This window comes from Ananas comosus, linkage group 7 (genome assembly GCF_001540865.1).
Source record: "Ananas comosus cultivar F153 linkage group 7, ASM154086v1, whole genome shotgun sequence".
Lineage (NCBI taxonomy): Eukaryota > Viridiplantae > Streptophyta > Magnoliopsida > Poales > Bromeliaceae > Ananas > Ananas comosus.
The window spans coordinates 12,631,284-12,655,784 of record NC_033627.1 but is presented as its reverse complement, the minus strand read 5'-3'; the positions used below and the strand labels follow the sequence as shown (position 1 = coordinate 12,655,784).

General features: G+C 36.0%; 3 protein-coding genes across 4 annotated transcripts; 1 reads left to right on the top strand and 2 right to left on the bottom strand.

The window, feature by feature from the left end:
• On the top strand, positions 210-5,986 carry LOC109712713 (cell division cycle protein 48 homolog). Its single transcript, XM_020236456.1, has 9 exons — positions 210-335; positions 443-608; positions 1,395-1,623; positions 2,141-2,907; positions 3,023-3,244; positions 3,353-3,424; positions 3,771-4,052; positions 4,699-5,058; positions 5,429-5,986. Exons 1-9 carry the CDS (start codon positions 298-300, stop codon positions 5,729-5,731), a joined length of 2,439 nt encoding a protein of 812 aa, XP_020092045.1. The 5' UTR covers positions 210-297; the 3' UTR covers positions 5,732-5,986.
• Positions 6,600-8,711, bottom strand: LOC109712293 (DNL-type zinc finger protein). Of its 2 annotated transcripts, XM_020235781.1 has the most exons (3): positions 8,571-8,702; positions 7,538-7,715; positions 6,600-7,252 (listed from the first exon to the last, which is right to left on the bottom strand). In XM_020235781.1, exons 2-3 carry the CDS (start codon positions 7,554-7,556, stop codon positions 6,768-6,770), a joined length of 504 nt encoding a protein of 167 aa, XP_020091370.1. In that variant the 5' UTR covers positions 7,557-7,715; positions 8,571-8,702; the 3' UTR covers positions 6,600-6,767. The 2 variants fall into 2 exon arrangements, with proteins under 2 accessions (XP_020091370.1, XP_020091369.1); XM_020235780.1 differs by lacking the exon at positions 7,538-7,715 and having other exon boundaries at positions 6,663-7,252; positions 8,571-8,711.
• Positions 17,725-18,718, bottom strand: LOC109712292 (ethylene-responsive transcription factor 1B-like). Its single transcript, XM_020235779.1, has one exon. The coding sequence runs from the start codon at positions 18,553-18,555 to the stop codon at positions 17,842-17,844; it is 714 nt and encodes a 237-aa protein (XP_020091368.1). The 5' UTR covers positions 18,556-18,718; the 3' UTR covers positions 17,725-17,841.

Here is a 24,501-nt window from a genome sequence, read left to right as displayed (position 1 = left end):
TAATATTTTAATAATCCTGATTAAATTCAAGAGGAATTAAAAAGACTATTTTCTCATGAAAAATAAATTATTCTTACAAATTTTATTTTACAAATTAAAGTGCAATGTATGCAAGTTTGAAAAAAAAGCGACAAAAACAAGGGACTAGTTTGTAAATTAGGATAGTCCAGGGATAATCAATACAATTAAACCACTACTATAAATGTTAATATCCCCTCACTCTTCGGTGTCTCCTCGCACTTTTCTCCTTCTTCGTCTTCGTCGATTCCCTTCTCTCGGAACCCTAATTCAGATCCCATGGCGAACCAGGGCGAGGCCGCTTCCTCCTCCGATCCGTAAGATCCCTCCTCCTTATTGCCTCTCTTAGCTCGATTAGGGCCTTCAATTGGGGTTAGGGTTACTGATTCGATCTCTTTTTTGGGGGTGGTGGGGAACTTTGTAGGAAAGGGACGAAGAGGGACTTCTCCACGGCGATCTTGGAGAGGAAGAAGGCTCCGAACCGTTTGGTGGTTGATGAGGCGGTCAACGATGACAATTCGGTGGTCGCGTTGCATCCCGAGACGATGGAGAAGCTCCAGCTCTTCCGCGGCGATACGATCCTTATCAAGGTGAGGCTTTGGTGTTTTGTTTGTTTCTGTAGATAGATTTTGGTGGTTTGTGATGTGGGTTTCGGTGGAGTTAAGAGTTTTTCCTTTGAAGAGGTTGTGCTTTTGGTTGAATTGGGCCTTTTTTTGTGGTTGGTAGCTGAATCAGTTGTTCTATGCATCTCACATGATATATCTAGGAGGATAACAGAAGGATAATTGGCTGAGATCTTGAACTCTATGTACCAAATGAAGAATATTTACTCTCTTTTCGCAAAAAGCAAAAATCCAGACATTTTTGTTAATGAAAAATGATGTAATTCTTGCTTCTTGGACCCAGAGGCAAAAGTTCTATTTTGAAGCTTTTGCTTCTAGCTGCAATGGAAAGCTGTTGATAATCTTGTAATAGGAAGGTTGCTGGGGTTTCTCCTATTCAAACAGCAGTTCTGCAGAAGCTTTAATCAGGCGAAACGGGTCCTTAAGTTTCAAACTATTGGAAAACACTTGTATCTAGGTTTATGAGTAGATCAATGTATTCTTAACTTTGGTGAGCATAGATCTTACCTGAACTATTGTGCATTTTGAATACCTCTGTTTAGTTTAAAATGTTGATTTTGCTAACTAATTTTACAATTATTTTGATTTCACTATTTCAGAAAGTATTGTTAAATTCAAACGGGTGACATTTTTTGTCAAAAGAGTTGAGGATTTTCTGTCAAGCGCCAAACTACTAGGATAGATTTGACTGCTGCTTGATTCTGTTTGCTTTACTGATCGATACTACTTTTCAACTCTATATGGCAAATTCAGGGTAAGAAAAGGAGAGACACTATCTGCATCGCACTTGCCGATGACACTTGTGAAGAGCCTAAGATAAGGATGAACAAGGTTGTCAGGTCTAACCTCAGGGTAAGGCTCGGTGACGTTGTTTCCGTCCATCAGTGCCCGGATGTCAAGTATGGAAAACGTGTGCATATATTGCCTATTGACGACACCATTGAAGGCGTAACTGGCAACTTGTTCGATGCATACCTAAAACGTAAGTTTGATTCAAATAGCCTGTTTTAATTATTATTGAAAAGAAAAGTTTGGTAAAATGCAACTCAGACATTGTGTGATGCAATTTTTTGATGGTGGTACTTAGATATATTTTCTTAGAGGGAAAAAAAGTTATTGTGAGAAAGGAGATTGTCATAATACTTGCAGGAGGCCCAAACATATTTTTGAGGTAGAATGAGAAGTTTAATGTGATAATTGATTGTGGAAGGTTGGAACATTTCCTCTTGTGAGTTTGGAGAGTAGTAAACTTCATAACTCTATTGTTTTAAACTATAACTTAGTGTTAAGTGATAGCTTTCTCTTGCATATGATCAAATTGATTCATGTAGGTTGCTTGTTATTAAGTTTATATGGAGGATGGAGAGTTCTTTTATCTTTTCAGATCAAGTTCTAGAAAGCTGTTCAACAGTCAATTTTTTTTTTTCAGTTATCTTAGTATAAAAATACGTTGTCGATTATGTTGATCATGGCCTTTTCCTTTGGACATATTTTTGCAGCTTATTTCCTTGAGGCATATCGCCCGGTAAGGAAGGGTGACCTGTTCCTTGTCAGAGGTGGTATGCGTTGTGTGGAGTTCAAAGTGATAGAAACTGACCCTGCTGAATACTGTGTTGTGGCCCCTGACACTGAAATCTTTTGCGAGGGCGAACCCGTAAAAAGAGAGGATGAAGACAGGCTCGATGAAGTAGGGTATGATGATGTTGGTGGGGTTCGCAAGCAGATGGCTCAGATTCGTGAACTAGTTGAATTACCTCTAAGGCACCCTCAACTCTTCAAATCCATCGGAGTAAAGCCACCAAAAGGAATTCTGCTGTACGGCCCTCCTGGTTCTGGGAAAACGCTTATTGCACGAGCAGTTGCTAACGAGACAGGTGCTTTCTTCTTTGTTATAAACGGTCCGGAAATCATGTCGAAGCTAGCAGGAGAAAGTGAAAGCAATCTTAGGAAAGCTTTCGAGGAGGCAGAAAAGAATGCACCCTCGATTATTTTTATTGATGAGATTGATTCTATTGCTCCTAAGAGAGAGAAGACTCATGGGGAGGTTGAGAGGAGAATTGTCTCTCAACTGTTGACTTTGATGGATGGTTTGAAAGCTCGAGCACATGTAATTGTGATTGGAGCCACAAACCGACCTAACAGTATTGACCCTGCTCTTAGAAGGTTTGGGAGGTTTGATAGGGAAATTGATATTGGGGTGCCTGATGAAGTTGGGCGTCTTGAAGTTCTACGCATCCATACCAAGAACATGAAACTTGCTGAAGATGTAAACATTTTAATCCCTTGTACTTTTGTTTGTAACGTTACCAGCCTTTTGAACTAGTCCTTGTTGTACATTCTTATAGAATATTACATTGACTAACTTCATTCCATCTACGCAGGTTGATTTGGAAAGAATTGCAAAAGACACCCATGGCTATGTTGGTGCCGATTTGGCTGCGCTATGCACTGAAGCTGCTCTACAGTGCATAAGAGAGAAAATGGACATAATTGACTTAGAGGATGAAACTATTGATGCAGAGATACTGAACTCAATGGCTGTCACCAATGAACATTTTAAGACGGCTCTTGGAACCAGCAATCCTTCTGCGCTCCGTGAAACTGTAGTCTTGCATGCTTTCCATTTTCTTTTATACCAGCTTTTGCTCTAACATTGTTATCTGCATGGGATGCTTTTTCTTATAAATTGAAATTATTCTTTAATTGTACAGGTTGTTGAAGTGCCCAATGTCAGCTGGGAAGATATCGGTGGTCTTGATAATGTTAAGAGGGAACTGCAGGAGGTATATCAAGAGCTGGCCTTTTTTACTTGATATTTTACACATGTACTTCAACTAATTATTTATTCTCACTTGTGCATTTCTCCAAAATCTGAATGTTCAGATATGCCCTTGTACTTACTAAAAATGCCTTCTTTGAAAAACTTTTCCTGTCCAATAACAACCCACCAACGATCAAATGTAGAATAAAGGGCATTCCGTAAGAAGCTTTTCTTTGAAGTGTTATGTATGAAAATTCAGGATTTTAGATTCTATATATGTAAATAGATGATTTTGCTGGATATGTATATTTCCTCCCTGATTTATACTCTCAGTTAGCAGCTAAATTTTTCTCATGGTGTTTTTCTAGACCGTCCAATATCCAGTTGAGCATCCCGAGAAGTTTGAGAAGTTTGGCATGTCGCCTTCCAAGGGAGTCCTGTTCTACGGACCACCTGGTTGTGGCAAAACTTTGTTGGCGAAGGCCATTGCTAATGAATGCCAAGCAAACTTCATCAGTGTGAAGGGTCCTGAACTGCTCACCATGTGGTTTGGCGAGAGTGAAGCGAATGTTCGTGAAATTTTCGACAAGGCTCGCCAATCTGCGCCATGCGTCCTCTTCTTTGATGAGCTCGATTCCATTGCAACCCAGGTTTGTCATACGATCCTATTCTATACTCGGACACATTTACATTTACATAATGCCTGTTTGGCCGGATTCTTGGAACAAATTTTTTAATAGAAAGCGTATGTCATATTGTTGGAAAGAGAAAAAATTGAGGGCTCAATCTCGACCATTTATCACTTATTTCATTTGCATTGTGGTTTCAAATCTGCTCTGCTGTTCGTACCGCCATTTACTGCCCCTAGTCGGGGAATGATGAACATCTGCAATTGAGCCCCCATACTTTGTCATTGCACCCCTCCAACAGAGTCAGAATATTTATGACTTACATATTAATTTATCCTTGGCTTTCCAGTAGCTTTCCACTACAGAAGCAATGAGTTACTTGTTTGGTTACCAAAAGCCGGAAAAAATAAAAAACAGAGCTGTAAACGAGGAAACCTGATAGACTTTTTAATCTCGGAAGCAAAACTTCGATCTGGAATAACTTCTAACTCGGTGTTAAGTTGTACAAATTATAATGAAACTGTTTGGGATTCTTGAACAGCTCTACTGGCTGTCCAGCAGAAGCTCCAGCTGGGGCCAAGCATACCCACATAGTGCACCTAAAATTTACTCTTAAGGAGCTTCAACTTCTTTTTCCTTATGTAAACTTTGTAACCTTTCATTGCAGAGAGGTAGCAGTGTGGGAGATGCAGGAGGCGCTGCAGACAGGGTTCTCAACCAGCTCTTGACAGAGATGGATGGAATGTCTGCTAAGAAAACTGTCTTTATTATTGGAGCGACCAACAGACCCGACATTATTGACCCGGCGCTACTAAGGCCAGGACGGCTGGACCAATTAATTTATATTCCTTTGCCTGATGAGGCTTCTCGCCACCAGATTTTCAAAGCTTGCCTTAGGAAGTCCCCTGTCGCTAAGGATGTGGATTTGCACGCCCTTGCGAAGTACACCCAAGGCTTTAGCGGTGCAGATATCACAGAGATTTGCCAGCGGGCTTGCAAATATGCCATTAGAGAGAACATTGAGAAGGTGAGCTACTGGCATTTGTATTTTCGCAGAATATGTTTGGTTTGTTGTTAATCCTTATTGATTCCTCGTTAGTTGGCTAGAATTGTGCATGTTCCTCATAATTACTACTAGATTCCCTTTTTCATCTCTGCGAAGCGAGCTGAGCTCCAGTTTCTGGCTGTTTTTTCATTTTACCCTGAAGGAGCCCGCGATTTCTTGTTTTGTTGTATTATTTTGGTTTGAGATTAGATAACTCTTCTATTCCTTTTGATTTCATTTAAATTTGAGGAAAAAAATATAGTGGGCTAGCCGATCCAAATCCATGGGTATTCTTGCTAGCCACTGATGCTTGACACTTAAATGGCTAAATATCATGCTGTCTATGCTACAGGATATAGAAAGAGAGAGGAGGAAGAGGGAGAACCCGGAAGCAATGGAGGAAGACGACGACGCCAACGACGTGGCGGAGATCAAGGCCGTCCATTTCGAGGAATCCATGAAGTACGCGCGTCGGAGTGTCAGCGACGCCGACATCAGGAAATACCAGGCATTCGCGCAGACTTTACAGCAATCGAGGGGGTTCGGCAGTGAGTTCCGCTTCTCAGAGCGGTCTGAGGCTGGTGCGGGAGCCGCCGTGGCCGACCCATTTGCTGCTTCTGGTGCCTCAGCGGACGATGATGATTTATACAGTTAAACCCTAAGATGATGATGACCTTTTTAGTACACAGTGGAGGCAGTTCATAAGCTGCTTATTTACAGCAGTTGCATATTTTATGAAGTTGATTATTACAGACAAAAGCCTCAAGTTTATGTTGAACATGTTTTAGCTACCTCGTAACATCTTCAGGAAATTGCTATTCTTCAGTGTATGTTTTATTCTCTAATCTGTCCAATGTACTCTGTTTAAATTTCACTTACAAATATTGAACTTGTGACCTTTTAACTTTTTTTTTTGGCTTTTATAATTTGCTTCTTCCTGTTTAAATAATCATAACTAGCTTTGCTTTATAACAATATTGTATCCATGACTAGAAGGTTTCTTACAATAGATACTTCACCCCTAGATTCTTTTCTTCAATACCAACTAGGAAACAAAGTTGAGACCAGGATATATGAAGTACTCGCATAGAATTTCGTCAAAATATCCTAAGCTACCGTTTGGTTCGGGGTTAAGAAAAAATTAGTTATTTCAGGGATAGGGTTAAGTTTAGGGTTAAGGTGGGGTTAGAGTATTTTTGTGTTTGGTTAGGGGTTGGAGTTAGTTCAGGATAGTGAAAAATAGTGTTTGGTTGGAATAGGTGGGATAAGAAGGATAGTGGATTATTATGAATAGAAAATAGTGTTTGGTTGGGGTTTAGGTGGGATTAGCTAATCCGGAATAACCCATTTGAGGTGGGGTTAGCTGTGGTTAGCTAACTCCACCCATTTTTAAATGTGTTTGGAGATAAAATAGGGGTTAAGGCGTTATTCCACCCCTTAACCCCCAACCAAACGGAGGCTAAGGGATTGTTTGGTATATGTAGTTGTAACTACACTGTAATTGTAACAATTGAAAAAAGTAATTTTAAACAAAAAAAAACTTACATTCTTAATCACTTTTTATGCAGCCAAACAAATTATAGTTATAGTTGTAAAGCAGTTGTGACTATTATATTTTTGATTAAATGCATCTTCAATTACACTATATTTATAACAGTTATCCAACCGAACATCCCCTAAAATCCAGAAGATCACGATGACTTATTTCCGGCCAAATCCTCTAAGGTAAGATTCAAGGTATCTGCAGAACCTCTCTTCACCTCCTCTCCTCGTGCCGCCAGGAAATCTTCGACGCTTCCGGGCTCACCGAACCACCCAAGCCGGTCGGAGATCAAATGGAGGTTGCTGCACCCCCCGCACCGGGCAACCACGACGCCCTTCTCGTAGGACTCACGGCACACCGTCTTCACCGACCGGGTCTCACACACCTTGCACGTGAATATCATGGCGAGGTCGTGCCTCTGCGATGATTTTAGGTTTGAGAATGCGGAGTATCTCACATTGGACTCTCTGGTAGTGTTAGGGCTAGTACGATCACTCGGGTTGGAGACCGGTTTTGAGTGATTCTGGCTTGCTTCATGATCCTCGGTGTTGCCGTTATCTTCTACGGTAATCAAGTTCGTCATTGTTTGTGTACTTCTTATACCTCCTATTACATATGATGACCATGTACTTCCTACAATAGCAATTTATGAATAGTTAGATTTCGCCACTTCATACACATAACTAACAGGTTAAAAGAATGACACAACACACCCAAAATTTGAAAGCTATGCAACAGAAACCCGTAGACAAGAAGAGTACGAACGAAAAGGAAGCAACTGAAGAATGGTATACGCCTTAAAGAAACACGCGTCGTTGATTCCGATGAAAGAAGATGTCTCCCGATGCAACCAATGTTTATATCCATTCATACATGATCTATGTATGAACAAGGATGAAAAAATTACTTAGAAAGTGCCTTTTGGATCATGTAACATGGAGACAAATACCAATCATGGTTATCTCAGTATAATGTGCCTATACTTAGTAGCTTCATAAGCAAAATTTTCTCAGGGAAAGAAAGATAACATATCAACAGCCGATAATCTACGCGGCTTCTCAAAAAAGACGATCCTCTCATAGCTCAAAAACTAGACCTGATATAGATGAAAATAGCACTATGACAAAAACAATATTCAGTTGAGAGTATATCGAAAGCAAGTAGCTAAGTACTAAACTAAAAGAACAACATCAGCGATCTTATTTATTCTGAAAAGTTCTGAATAGAATCTCAATTCACCAAAAAATCAGTTAATAGGCAAGAACAAGGTCGGATAGAAATGGTTTGCATTTTCCACACGCCACGGAGGGATGGTCTATTATTACAGAATATAATTTGTTGGCTCAATGAATTATTCGATTTCTCACATTTTTAAAGCCAAAAACAGAGTTCATGAGCCATATATACTCTATATTTTGTGTCCTATAATTACCACCCCTGCAACTCCACAGCTTTGGGGTACAACTACATAGATATCAACAGATCATGATTGAACATGAATGATGATCCAAAAGTGATTATGATTATGAAAAGGATCAAAAACAACCATTGTCATAAGTTTCTAAAACCTTATTGGAGATCAGCAAATAATGGTTTAAGTTCATTAAGTGCACAACCCCATCAACCTGTTTGATTTAAATTCCTCCTAAACTATCTCAAAAACAAAAAAAAAAGAGTAAACGGCAAAAATGGAATCACATAAAACCCTAAAGAGCCACTACCCAATCGACAATACAGTGGGGAAAAAGGGCAAGCTCTCGAGCAAAATCCAGTAAACTAAAAGCAAAAGTAAAGCAATTAAGAAGCATTTAGCATGCAAAGATCGAGTCTTTACAAACACCAATTTCTCTATTTCCTCTGCTTGTTTTCATATCCACCAACAACATCAGCATACACAGCATCAAGAGAACAACAAAGAAGAGCGAAATCAGGGCGAGAGGCGAAGAACAACCTGGGGAGACGAGAGACGGGGGTCGATTGGGACGGAGCAAAGAGGCGAGGCGCCGCTGAAGCACGCGAGAAGCGGCCATGGACGAGGGATTCGAGGTGAATTGCTCGGGGAAGAAGAAGACGAAGAAGAAGAAGAGGATTCGCGGTGGAAACCCTAATTTCCCGACACTTTTATTTGCCGATACATCTAACGGTAGCTACTTGGGCTTGGGCCCATAACCAAGTGGGCTATAATTTAATTGGGCCAAAATGGGCCTATGGCCACTATAACTCTAGTTTGAATAACTGAGCTTAACTATTTTGAGTCGGTAGTTTTGTTCCGAGTGAGATATTAGTGCGAGAGGGTTCAGTCGTTTTTTCGGGCCGAAAATGTGATATATGTCTCACATTGTTTGATGATTTTTTTAAGTTAGAGAATGACTAAAAAATTGGACATAACGTGAACGTTATGGTCTCTTATAACTGTGGTTAGTGAAGCATTTTGGGCGAATGCTTTCGGTCTAGCGAGTTATTACTATCGGTGGGCTGAGTGTTACTATTAGTTCTAATGGTAATCGTCGTATCAGTATTAAATCATTTTTACTACATCAGCACCGAACCTCGTCACGTGGTAAATATCGATTGTCCGATTAATTTATCGTCATTTTTTATGGTAAAGACTTAAACTAAAACAATATAAATAACCCTTTCCATTCAAAAGTTGAGGAGTGAATGGAGCAAGTAACCCTTTCCATTGAAGGAAAAAAAAAAAGAGAACAAATTGAAAGAAAGAAGAAAAAACAAAGTGTTAGTTTCATTAGGGTAGCATGCATGGTCCCATATTTATTTGAATTTATAGTTAATTTTTTCTAGGGTTAGTAGGGCTAATAATGTTGCACTTCATAGAAGTGCATCTATACTTAGTTTGGGTTGATCTCAAGTAATAAAACTATAAAGCTCAACTCTAAATCGATTTGACCAGTTCAACCTGAACCCCAAATCTAAATCTGAACTGGGCAGGTTTTCAGTGACTGATCAAATCGAACGAACAAATTTCGAACTCAATCAATGGAACATCATTCATAATCATGACCCTTCCAACAACAGTTTATGGAGAAATTCACCCAAACCTTTAATCCATTTTCACCCAAGAACATATGTTACATCCTTTCAACTCAATAGTAACAAAATCTTAGCTAATCCAACCTTAAGCAACTTGATCCAAACCAATCTAAGGGGAAAACTTCAAAAATTCCTCATGTGGTTTCGCATTTTCTCATCACTTTAGTACCCTGTGATTTAAAGTGTATCAATTTGATGCCTTGTGGTTTCATTTTTATCTTTTTGGCAGCTTTTTCGTTAATATTTCGTTAAATTATATATAAAAAAACTTCAGATACCCACCTAGATTTATTAAATATTTACTTTAATATCCTTTAATTTTAACTTTGTCATTGATTTAAAGAAAAAAAATAATGAAATTGATAATAAAAAGAGAAAAATGAAATCACAGAGCACTAAATTGATACACTTTAAACCACAGGGTACTAAAGTGAGAAAGTGTGAAACCACAGGTGGGGGTTTTTGAAGTTTTCCCTAAGAAAAATATATACATGACCCAAACCAGGCTTACTGTAGACTCATCGAAAAGAGTTTCAGGTCGGAACATCTTGATTCAAATTCTATCCGAATTCGTAGTCTAGTAATCTAATTGAAATTTGTGATTCGAGTCAAGTTGAAGCTCATTCCCCTAATCTCAAATTTAGGTTGGTTTTGGAGATCGTTATCACTATACAACTTATTCCAACATATATCAAAATAGGCCTCGAGAAAAAACTTCTTTCAACCTTATTTGGCATCTCCTTGGTCTTATTTTTATGATAATTTTTTTTTTTCTTTCTGCCGTTGAAAAATAATACACCATAAATAACAAATAAAAAGTACAATGCTTTTATAGCCAAAAGTTTAAATAAACTCTCAGCTTCCCGGAAGGACGAGGCTTTTCAAAGCTCAAGATTGAACAAACACATAGGACGCATTGGACAAAAATTTTGCGGGCATCTGCCCCCAAACAATTAAGTTGTTTGGAGACGGAGCCGATGGGCGCCGTGTGGTGTGCGGGCGCCCATCACGACCGTCTCTCTCTCTCTCTCTCTCTCTCTCTATAAAAAATTGGAGCCCATAATTTTTTTTTTTTTGTTTCCGAGGGTCGCGATGGGCGCCTATCGGCATCGTCTCCAAACAATTTGTTTGGGGACGATGCCTACAAAATTTTTGTCCGGACGCATTAGCTTCACTGCAAGGTATAGTGATATTTAATGAAACACTATCGATCGCCGTCCATCTCAAACTGCATAAAATTAGAATTTTCAAATTAGAATTTATCTTCTCAGAGAATAAAGTAAATAACGTTTTCTCATTTTGTAGAATATTTGGACTTTTTAATTGAAAATATATAGAAATCGAAGGTGTGACCAAAAAGAAAGTGATTGATCTCAACCAACTCCCATGGTACAGTTGAGATATATATAAAAGTACATCCAAACTCTTCCTAGACTTAGTCGTATTTCTTAGTATCATGAAATTTATAAAATACTCAGGATATATATATATATACTCATGCTTTGAAAATAAAATGTCCTACACCTTATAATTTATTTTTTGAAGGGGAGAAAAATGTACTACGAACATACACTGCCCACAAATTTAGACTATCAATTCCCCATCTCATATAATTTTTTTCTAGTCAAACTATAAATGAGAAGATGATAACATAGGTACAACAGATGTGGTAGTTCACTTGGCCTCTTTTGTATAAGCTAAGCTTGTTTTATTTGGTTTGACAAATTAATATTGAATTCACCTTTCTCATGGGACCACAATATTATTCTCACATATATATGATTTTTCCATAGATGATATTATTTATTTGCAGTTTCTAGTATACTGATTTTTTGTGGTGCTTTTACTTAATTTCCCTATATATTGTGCTTATTTTAAAGGCTAAAATTCATGTAACTTTTCAGATAAATTAGAATATTTGTGTTCTTCTCCTCTTGATAAAAATGTATAAAAGCTTAAATTCCTCTGTAATTTTATCGTCCACAAAATATTTGAAAATTTTGAAATTTTATTGTAAATATCTACTATAGGCATTGTGTGATGGAAAAATAATATCCGGATATTCGTTCTCATGTTCGCGACCAACTTAATGCTTCTGTTGCTCACAATTTGAAGAAAAAGTTAATGGTAAGTTTGTTAATAATACGGAAAAGAATATTACTGAGTTCACACTAATATGAGTAGTTCCATATCAGAAGATTATATATATATATATATATAGAGAGAGAGAGAGAGAGAGAGAGAGAGAGAGAAAGAGAGAGAGAGAGCTAAGTTGGTATACTATCGGTAAACTAAGTTGTTTTCAATGATGCGGCTTTCAAATCGACAATCGGCTTCATTAGACTTAATCTACACTATTAAAAGTATTTGAAAACTAAATTTCATAATTTTTCGACATCATTTGGCTAGTGATCAAAGGGTCTCAAAATTGACAATTTTAATGATCGATATGATGCATTTGTGAATTTAACGGTGTAAAACAATTCAAATCTGATGAAATTTTTATAGAAATTTTTTTTTACTATTTAGAGTAAGATCAGTACCTCTGATTTTAAATTTAAATCTTTTATCATCATTTTTTATGAGATTTTTATTTTTAGCCGTTTATTTTTCAACTACTCGTTTGATTAGTAAATGATATCGAAAAATTATAAAATTTAGTTGCCAAAGACTTTTAATAGTGTAAATCAAGTCTAACCGAACCGATCGTCGATTTGGAAGCCGCATCATTGCAAATAACTTGGTAGCACGGAGGCCTCCGTGCTACCGCGATAGATCTAACCTAGCTCTCTCTCTCTCTCTGCTTCTCTCTCTCTATATATATATATATATATATAGCTAGGTTGTTATACTATCGGAGCTAGGTTGGACATGTATGAGATTAACTCTTTTTTTTTCATCCGTTCGAAATACTATTCAAATGACCACCCACTCAAATCTTAGGAGGCCACATCATTCTAACGCACATTTTTTAATCCAATGGCTAGAAAACTTAATAGCACCAGTCATTGGTGCTATTATAGAACCGGCCTGGCGCTCTCTCTCTCTCTCTCTCTCCTTCTTCTCTCTCTTTCTCTCTCTCTATATCTATATATATATATATATATATATAAGCTAGGCTGGTATACTATCGGTAGTGCTACCAAGTCGTTAAGTTTGTTTTTAATGATGCGGCTTTTAAATCGATGAACGGTCCGTTAGACTTAATCTAACACTATTAAAAGTATTTGGAAACTAAATTCATAATTTTTGGGCATTATTTACCTATCAACGGAGTAATCGAAAAATGAATGGCTGAAAATAAAAAATTTCATAAAAATAATGATAAAATACTGAATTTAAGATTAGAGGTACTGATCTTACTCTAATAGTGAAAAAAAATTATAAAAAGATGTTTTTCGACATGATCTTACTCTATATATATAACTAGACGGTATACTATCCAGAGGTACTGATTTACTCTAACTAGTGAAAAAAAAATTTTCGAAAGTACGGGAGCGCCCGTGCTTGTAGTTGTTTTCGTTGATGGACAATCCGATTCGGCGATCGTTCCGTTAAACTTGATCTACGCTATTGGAACTATTAGAAACCAAATTTCATAATTTTTTTATTTCGTTTGTCTAGTGAACGAGTAGCCTCAAAAATGAACGGTGAAATGAAAATCTCATAAAAATAGTGATAAAGGATCAAATTTTAAATCGGAAGTATTGATCTTGCTACTGATGTTAAGTAGAATTTCTATTAAATTTTCATGTTAATTTGAATACTTCTACATCCGTTGAACTTAAAAATGTGCCACATCGACCGTTAAAATAGTCATTTTTTAGACTTTTGATCGCTTAGTTAATGATGCTAAAAAAAATCTAAAATTTGGTTTCTAGATAGTTCCAATAGGGTTAGATCATACCTAACAGAGCCGATCGTAGATTGAACGTCCTTCATCAGAACAAACTTATAAGCAGGGGCCTCCCGTACTTTCGAAAGTACGGGAGTCGGACTATGATATATTATATATATATATATTATTAGAAGAGAGAGAGCAACTGCGGAGATGAGGGCGGAGGGCAGGTCCGACGGAGAGAGAGAGAGAGAGAGAGAGAGAGAGAGTTGGACTGGGCTACTATTAGTAGCAAAATACCATTATTGCTACCAGTTTTTTAGCCTTTGGATCAACTCTTTTCATTATTTCTAACCATTGGATTAAATATTATAACTCAGTGGGGACCACTTAACCGTAGGGGGACCACTCAACTCTAACCGACTATTATCATCTTGACCCTACAATTTTTCATCCAAGGGTTAAAAACTTGATAGCAAAAAGAGGGTTTTACTATTAATAGTATTCCAGCCTAATTCTATATATATATATATAGTGTGTCTGGTATGCTTCTAGAAGCACAGAGTGCTCCGTGCTTTCAAGTTGTTTTCGATATTCGGACTTTCAAATTGACGATCGGCTCCGTTATACTTGATCTAGAGTATTTGAAGTATCTAGAAAATAATTTTTGCGATTTTTCAATATTATTTGCCTAGTGATCGAAGTGGCTCAAAATCAACGGCTCAAAATAAAAATGTTACAAAATATGATGATATGACATTAACATTTTAGATCAAAGTTATTGATGTTGTTTTATATGGTATAAAAAAATTTTCTATTAAAATTTCATATGATTTGGATATTTCTACACCGTAAACTTGCAAACGGTTCACCACGGGCATTAAAATTATTGATTTTGAGCCCTTCACTCACTAGGCAAATGATATCGAAAAATCACAAAATTTATTTTCTAGATACTTCAAGTACTCTAGAACAACTCTAACGGAGTCGATCGTCGATTCGAAAGTCCCAACATCGAAAACAACTTGGAAGCACGGAGGGCTTCGTGCTTCCAGAAGCATATCAGCCCACTCTATATATATATATATATAGTAGGGCTAGAATACTTGTAAAAGTATCATGGGGGTGATACTTGTGTGTTTTTAGCCCTTGGATGGAGAGATGTGAGGTTGAGATGATGGTGGTAGGTGGTGGTAGGTGGAATAGTGTTTAATCCAATGGCTATTAATAATCAAAAAGTAGATCCAATGGCTTAAAACCTAATAGCACCATGATGGTGATACTTGTAAAAGTATCATAGCTCAACTCTATATATATATATATATAGAGAGAGAGAGAGNATTATTTCTAACCATTGGATTAAATACTATAACCCAGTGGGGACCACTCAACCCTAGGGGGACCACTCAACTCTAACCGACTAATATCATCCTGACCCTACAATTTTTCATCCAAGGGTTAAAAACTTGATAGCAAAAAGAGCATTTTACTATTAATAGTATTCCAGCCTAATTCTATATATATATATATATATATATATATATATGTGGCCTAAGCTTCCATTAGATAAGTCATATCTTTGGACTCATATAGGTCCGAGCTGAGTCCAAAACTCCCTAACAAAGAATATATATCGATATAAGAATTATATAATTATTTTGAAATTACATTTTCACATTTTCTAATATTCTACGAGAGTGACATCAGAATTGCGAAAGAATTGCGAAAGGAGTAAACTGATAAAGATCGGGTTATGCTCATTTTAGCCCTTTTTGTTTTTAAAGCCAAATTATTGCTTGGGTTTCCAATTTTATACCAAATTTACTTTTGCTTTCGCATCTAGCTTAATTTCCATGTACAAATTCCTACTGCTTATACTAAATTTCTCTTACAAAAAGGCAAGAAAACACTGCTTAATTTGATCTGCCCACAGTTCTTGACTATGGAAATTTCCTCATTATGATGATATAAATATAAATTAAATAACCCTTCAAATTAATCAATGAAAAGAAACAAGCTAGTGGTGATGCATTCATGATAACCCCTGTATCAGATCTGATACTTTGACTTTGGCTTTTTCTACTGTCACCTTATTGGCTTTATTTTTCCATATTGTACCAGCTTCTTTTATTTATTTCATTTGACAAATGAACGTTGAATTAATTCCACCTTTTCCAACTAAAACTACAGTACCATCTATAGTAATTTCCATGTATATATATAATCCAAAAGTCTTAATTACATTTTGTGCACTGAATTTAGGAGAGTTTCTAATTTTCTACACTGTTGATCTTTGTTTTTAGCAAAGTATGCGATTCCATTTTAAATTTTATTTCAGTGCCTCCACAAAAATCTCCAATGTGTTGACAACTGATGTGACTTTTGTTGAATAAAGACACCATTCTGTAGTAATTTAAATTTTTGGAGAATAATGGTTGTTTAATTAATAGGTTCTGAGTTCGAGTCCGATTACGATCCTAACATTATTTAATTTCTTTCCAATTAATTCAAGTTACATCTTGAGCCTATCACGAGGTCTCGAGCTTAAACGTGATGAGAAGTGTTAAATATAAATATTAAAAATACCGTTCTCTGATAAGCTTAAGCTACTGAAGATAAATGGTTGTTTCATACAATTTAACAATTTGAAGAAGGATTAATAATGATCTGACATTTTATCTAATTAATCTACTAACACAAAATATTATTAATCTTCAATTTCCACTTGGTAGAGAAAATATTTATCGCTGATTTGAGCTTGAAATTTTGAAATTTTCAACTCCGATACTAATTTTAGTAGCAACCCTCGATCAAAACAGAATATTATTCACAAAAAAAGGAGTTGGACTTTAAACTCTCTACACTTTCTTCATTTCTCTAACTTTTTTTTTTTTTTTTTTTACCAATTAAAGGAACTGTAGAATCAGTTACCAACCATATACATATATATGGAGATCAAACAATTGTAATTAAATTAACGAATCGATCAATTCTGATAAAATTATATCATAATAGAGCATAGTGATCATGATTGTTACAAAATTTGAAATTTGATAACGTGTCAAACAATTCGAAGCTCATTAGGACTTGTTTGGTTACACTAATTAAGTTTTTCGTTTCCTTTTTTTCTTTAATCTCAAATTTTATACGATTGAATGTACTGTAGCATGGTGAATTTCTTGCTAGATATCTACATATTTATATGGTTTATTTAGCAACATAAAACAAAAATTAAGTTATTATAAGTTTTTACGCCACGATCGATATTTGTTTTTCTGAAACAAGATGAGCTTTCTGGCTAAACAATAATAACAAGAATAAAGTCCATTCGCCGTCCACTCCATCACAATAAAATTGAGCTAAAAAAACAAAAAAATTCAATTTGGGGACTTCCAAATTAATAAAAACCAACTTTAATTTCATGAAATGAGTGACTCCTCAAAAAATAGTTTTGTAGGAAATTACTATCCAGCAAAGTATACAAATCTATATTATAAATATGATTAAATTTAAGGTAAACATATATTGATGTGAATGAAAATAAGGTTAATTAATTAACCCTGTAATTTTGCAAGTGGCACAATATTGTCTCTATCCACAACCACTTGGAACCTCTCTATCAAAACATTACTATCACTTAATTAAACTCTTACTGTTAATTTTTTTTTTTAAAAAATTGTATTGACATTTTTTCTGGAAATTATACAATATTATATTTTGTGCCTCTTCTTGGATCCTTCTTTTTTTTTTCTTTTTTGTTTTTATTCATCCTTTGTTGACCTCATCTCAACTAAGGATGACGAGGAGAATTAAGGATGAGTGGAGGAGGAGAAAGACAAGTTTATATAGATGATATATATTCACTCACATGTACATATATATATAAGGAAATTATTAAAATATATGAAAAAAAAAAATAAGCATGGACAAATTAGAACAAAAGCAAACAACATGAACACAAAGGAAGAGGAGGAGCAAAAAGGCTAGGGATACATTAATTCACATATTAAATCAGTGATTAATTGTATCATTAATTATATCAAGAAATTTTTATTAGGATATAAAAGATGAATAAATAAAGGATGGACAAATTAGACAAAAACAAATCACAAATGAAATTCATATATGGGAAATCATATATGAATGCGTCGATCGACAACGGTAGCTTGCGACGGAGGAAGAGGAGAAGAGGATGAGTAGAGGAGGAGGAGGAGGAGAAAGAAAAAACTTAATTAATTAAATAAATAAAGTAATCATATACCATTTGATCAATCATGATATTGTTACAGTAAAAAAGAAAATTAACAACAAAGGATCAAACTAAGTTAATATACTATAATTCAGTAGAGGAGTAGTAGGTAGTGTTTGCAATCTCTGAGATTCTCAGAATCTCTTCCAAATACTCCACCCCCAAATCCTCCAACACCACAACATTCTCAACCCTCACCACCTCTTTGATCTCCTGATCATCCTCTTCTCCATGGCTCACCACAACCCTCCTCCTCCTCTTCCTACCAACACCACCACCACCACCACCACCCCTACTCCTCCTCAAGGAGTGTCTCTTCTTCAACACCATCACAGGGGAGCACCCCTCCTCCTCCTCCCCCCACTGCAGCCCCTCCAGTGACTCCCTCACCCGCTCCTCGGAGAAGTTGAGCACCGCGGCCGCGCCTCGCACCGACAGCGCCGCCTGGTCGTAGGCCAGCGCCGCCGCCTCCTCCGTGTCGAACGTCCCCAGCCACACCCGCGCCCCGTTCCGCGTCGAGTCCCGTATCTCCGCCGCGAACTTCCCCCACGGCCGCCGCCTCACCCCTATATAGCTCCTCTCCTTTCTCCCCGCCGCCGCCGCCACGCCCTCCTCCGCGCCATTCTTTTTCGCCTCATCGGGGGGCGCGCCTTCGCCAGTGTCGGCGAGCGTGCCGAAGGAGAGCATCTCCTCGGCATCGTCGGGGCCGAAAGGAAAGAATTCGCCGAACAAAGACGAGTCCGACGACGACGACGACGACGACGACGACGAGGAGAAGTAGGAATTAGGAGAATCCATTGGGATATGAGAGAAAAAACAACAACAAGAGTAGCTAAGCTAGAGATTATTACTTAGTTGGTTGTACACAAACACTTGAGCTGCGATTTTTGGACGTTGGGGTGGAGGGGTTTTTATAGTTTGAGTGGGGGGATTCAACAATTCAAGGGAGAGGTGAATGGGTTTGACCAGTAAAATGGGGTTAAGGGGAAGAGAGAGTAATTATTATAGTTATTATTGGATATGGGGTCCACATGCATGTACACAGTAACTCACGTGGGCCAATGACGTACGGCGGCTAGATACGACAAACAAATGATTACATCATCATCATCATCCCCTATTGGAAGTTCATCACCTTGTCCGTACACAAGATATTTTTTTATTTTTCTAAAAAATATATATATATATATAAAGCAAAACATATTATAATACAAACCAATTATTATTATCATTATTATTATTTTGAGAGAAAGATAGTAAACATTGGGCTTCATTTATTATTAATAATCATTAAGCACTCGGCCAGCTAGAGATCATTTCTTTATTTTGTTTTAAGTGTTGTTTTAAAACAAATTAATATTGACAATCCATAGACTTTACAATTTGGTTAGTTGAAAAGCTGATCAATCGTGTAGAATAAGTACGATGCTGCTGCAATTATTTAACAATAGTGTCATACGAATAATATAATCTTTCTTGGTTTACATAGCCAATTTTTGGACAAAATAAGAGTACTATAGGTTATTAATGTAAGAAATTATCCGGCACAAAAATCGCAGCGGAAATAAATATCATGTTTTCGAAAAACAAATATCCATATCAATATGAACCAAAACAAAACAAATCAATCTAGTGCCGGCGGATCATTCTCATGTTACGATGTAAAATAATAATCTAACCTAAACAGATTTGAAGTTCAGGCTATATTACCTCGGGCCAGTTAAGGTCTCTTGATCTACTGTACGATTGAAACTGAGATTCCGATCTACTGTACGATTGAAACTGAGATTCCGATTAGCCGCGTACGTGCCCGGCCTCTACGCATATCCACACGGAATTGATCCAGATCCAACACCTTCCATCGCACGGAACAGATGAATCGCAGATTACAAAGTGCTAGCAGTCTTATGATATCCACATTCCCTTTTGTGAGAGTTATTGATTTTTACGAAGGATAATAGAGAGAGATGAATTATCTGATACTTCTCAAGAAGCAATCATTAAATCCCTCTCGTGTAGATATTATATATATCCTCACGTAGTTCCTCAATTAACTACTAATGTAGCCGCGCCCTATGTACATGTCACAATCTGTTGCAACTAATTAAATCCCACGATTTAATTAAAGCCATACAAACCGGCACATCCCACTACCTGTTGCAACTGATTGGATTACATCCAATTAGTTGCCATGCATACTAATTGGATCATATCCAATTAGTTGCCACATAGGATGAGTATAAATTTATGCTTATTCATATGGATATCTCATCTTTTATCTCTCTCTTTAATTTAATTGGATCTTATCCATTAAATTATAATTAAATATTCATATTTAAATCTAATCTAATTAGAATATTATTATCTCATAATAATCTATGAATATTTAACTATTCTCTAATCTAATTAGAGATTAAATCTTTCGCAACATTCAAATTCAAATTATAATTCTCACTATTTCCACTAAACTGTTTAGTGTATTAGACTCATCTTATTATGTTGGATGCACACAATTCCTATTGTGTGTGACCGCATAGGTTCATTATCATTCGGTATTGAGGTCCAATATCAAACCCTTCAATATTGAATTAGAACTCTTCTAATCTATAAAATAATTTATTTAAATTATTTTTACTTTGCTCACTGTCCGCGAGTGACACCTAGCAATATATTACCGCAATCCAGAATGATGATGAAAAACGAACCTTTCCGCTAATCGTTACCGTGTGATTAATTCCTTCCAACACACAACGTCCCGATCGAACTAAAATTATGGTTACTCGCCAAATCTTATTATTCGATCATATGACTAGAATATCTAAAACTAACTCAATATGGTAACACAACTGGAAACTCTTTCCACACACCACGTATCTTGGCCAAGGATTTTTTGAGTCAAGTTCGATAGTCTACATGGGACGTTCTCTCTCACTATTGAGAGTGTTGAATTCCTTATTGCGCATTCACATGCCTCCCCATATAAACTATTACAACCAATCAGTACCAGATATAGACCAATGATTAGAGTCTAAGTATTAGTACAGTTAAACAGTAGCAATCTACATGTGAAGCAACTATGATGCCTCAGGTCTAAGGAGTACTTCACACAACTGTAGCAAAGAACTAGTCACTGGCGAATTCAGAACCATGTGACTGTTCAACTAATTAAATGGTCATGCTCAGTGTACTTGTTCGCTAACAAGCACCTGCATGTTTACTTTAGTGTCCCTACACTAATGACTTGAGATTCGTCACCTCAACTTAGAAGTACAGCTTACACCGGCCTATCCGGAAATATCATCGTCCTTATGATATTCCTATGGCTAGGAACATTTAAGAATCTTGTACAAAGAAATATATATCTCAAATTCCTAACTCTTAGGAATATATTTTCTTAACGAAGATTCAATGAACGATTCATATATATGTATTGTACTGCTAACAATAAATATGAATAAAACTTGCTATTTATTAATTAAGAAAAATACTTAATATGTTCACAAGCCTGTGTCACCGATTGGCTTTAGGGTATATCACTAACAATTAATCGTATAAGCTACATATATATTTTGCCATCAATAGAATAGAAAGAGTGCGTATGTTGTTTTCCAATCATTCGGTTTTATGATCAAGCAAAGAGAAGGCAAACGATTGGTCATGATCAAAATCAAAATAGTTCGTTGATTGAACTTTACTGTTTATAAGTTAATTTGTATAGTATCGATCCCTAGATTAAAAGGGCCCCCAACTTTGTAATCTTATTGATCTCTCTTTTGATTTCTTTGAAGCTAAATGTTAACTAATAGTGAATTTAAGAACTTAATTCTAATTTAACTAATTTGGATAACTCAAATATAACAATAAAAATGATCAATGTCAATGTATACAGAATAAATCAGATACTATAGTTTAAATTAAATGTCCTGGGTGGGAGGGGACTTTTGTTAATTACTTTTTATCTTCCAAGTTATATATAGCACGTTTTCTTTGTCCTCTCTTTGTTATTTTAATTCTCCGATCAATCCAAAAGAACATATTACCTTAAGCATTTTTAATGGTTAATTAGCATGTGATAGTCATAAGCCTTATTATTAAAGCCTGCAAATTGCTGATTAAAAAATTTATGAAACAACTTATCGCTTAGCCAGTATTGAATAATTCCACTTTGCCTTCTCTTAGAGTTTAAAATTGCACCACTTGAACATCTAGCTATTCTATGATATGTAGCTAGGTCCTTATGGAATTAAACCATAACAACAAACAAATGTGGATAATTACAAAAATTAAGCAATCCTTTCGCCACAACTGAATTTTAGATTTTTCTTCTTTTTTTTGTCGAATGGTTAATTAATTGAGGCACTTTAGAGTGGAAAAAATGTTCAAAAATATTAGGCCAAGTTAATTATAAGCATTACAGATCTGTTTGGTCAAGCTGAAGCTTCTACAGAAGTGTGATCATTTCGATTAGAGATGTTTAGAAGATAAGCATTACCAAGTCAAGATATTAAAATTCTTTAAACAGCTTCTTGTTATAGAAAAAATGGTAGATTCAAACTAAGTTAAGCTTCAGTTATGAGATGCCAAAAGCTTATTTCAGCTATGTCACTAAAGAGGTACTTCTAGCCATAAACAATAATGAAGCAAATAGACAGCTATCCTATGGCTTCCCTATCGATCGGCATTTATTTTTAGAAAAAGGAAAGTTTAAAATATAACTTCATATGGATATATAATAGAAGAGTCCGGCTACTATGCTATTAATAGCATGAAGCACTTGGTGCTACCAAGTTTTCTGCCGTTAGATCTACCCTTTTGATCATTTTCATCCGTTAGATCATACTATTTAACCAACCACCCACTCAACCCTTGGGGGCTCACATCATCCTAACCGCACATCTCTTAATCCAATGGCCAAAAACTTGGTAGCACCAATGACTTGGTGCTATTAATAGTATATTAGCCTAGTTCTATAATAGAATTCAAAAAGAGGGTTAAAATATATTTTCCACGGTCTCACTACAAAAGAGAAAAATATATTTCTACATACTCGCCGCAACTTGTTTTGCCTTCTAGCATTAACTACCCCTCAATATCAAATGGGCCCTAAGCGAAAACAACATCTATAAAAGGTTGAGAGAAATTGTTAATAAGTTTTTAATACCAGCAAAAGTCGAAGTAAATGTAAATCGTATTATATTCGGAAGGATTATCTCATGTGTTTTAGCCAAAAATAAAATAATATTAGGTGATCTAAACATTATAGAAAACAACATCTATGTATATATATAGTCTGGCTATGGTGTTTTCAAAAGCATCAATCACTTAATGTTTATAAGTTTTCCGTTGTCAGATCTATCCCTTTGACTATTTCCATCCGTTAAATTATACTATTCAATCAACCACTCACTCAACCGCAATAATCCTAATCCGACAAATCTTCATATCCAAAGGTCGAAAACCTATGTGCACCAATAATTTGGTGCTTTTAAAAACATAGAAACTTAATTATATATTATATATAAATATAGTTCAGCTGGTATATTATTAATAATACAAACCTTTCATGTTTCCTCCTTTGGATCATTACTATATATTACACAAACCATCTACTCAGCCCTATGTTTAAACACCGTTCTTTAACAGCTTAAGCTTTTAGAGTACAACGGTTGTTTCACATGATATCAGAGCAGGAAGTCCTGAGTTCGAGTCACGCCAGGCTCCTAGTATATTAATTTCCTCCCATTTAATTCAGCCCACGTCATGGGCCGACAAAAAAAAAGTCTCGAGCCCAGACGTGAGGGGGAGTGTTAAATATAAAAATGTTTAAATACCGTTCTTTAACAGCTTAAGCTTTTAGAGTACAACGGTTGTTTCACACCCTAGGCATCCAATGATCACAAAGTGGATACTATCATACTATTAATAGTATTTCAGCATAACTCTCTCTCTCTCTCTCTCTATATATATATATATATATTTATATATATATTGTGACATGTGGATGCATATGTTTGGCCAATTATTCCCTCTGACCCGCAAATGCAACAGCAGTCCCTATTCCCAGCAGAATAAGCACTTAATTTGGTTCTCTGAACGTGGGCAATAATAGAGTAATATGATGTGAAACAATAAGCGCCACTTGGTACTATATGCAGAGAACATAACCAACCTTTTATCAACCTTATTTCCCACCCCAACAAGGAGCCATTCCCCAGCATTTATGATTTTTAATGTAGTTATTAAGTACAAAACCATCTCCATTTGGAGAATATATATAGATCATATATAATTTTGGATATAATACACTTCTAATTAAAATATTGATCTAAATATATAAATATATTTTTGCAATGGAAATCCAGGTTAGTTGGTCCATTTTAAACTTTCAAAATTGTTGATTTCAAGACAATTTTTATTGTAAAGTTTATTTCAAAAAAAAATTAGATTGTAAATTTCTTTAAAAAACTCTACTGATTTAATTTATGGTTTTACTTGCTCAGATCTCTATAATTAATTAATTTAGAGCATCTTAAAAGCATTAGGTGACCTTTTTTTTTGTGGAGTTTTCTTTTCTATAAGGCTTTTAATTATATCCACACACTGTATTTGACATGCTTGCTCATGGTATCAAAATTGTGCCAGGCCTATAAAAAATATACTCTACTCATAGGCACACTCTTGTATGTTAAAATAGTTTCTGAAAACCAAAAAGATAGGAAAAAAAAAAGAAAAAAATTGGAAGCA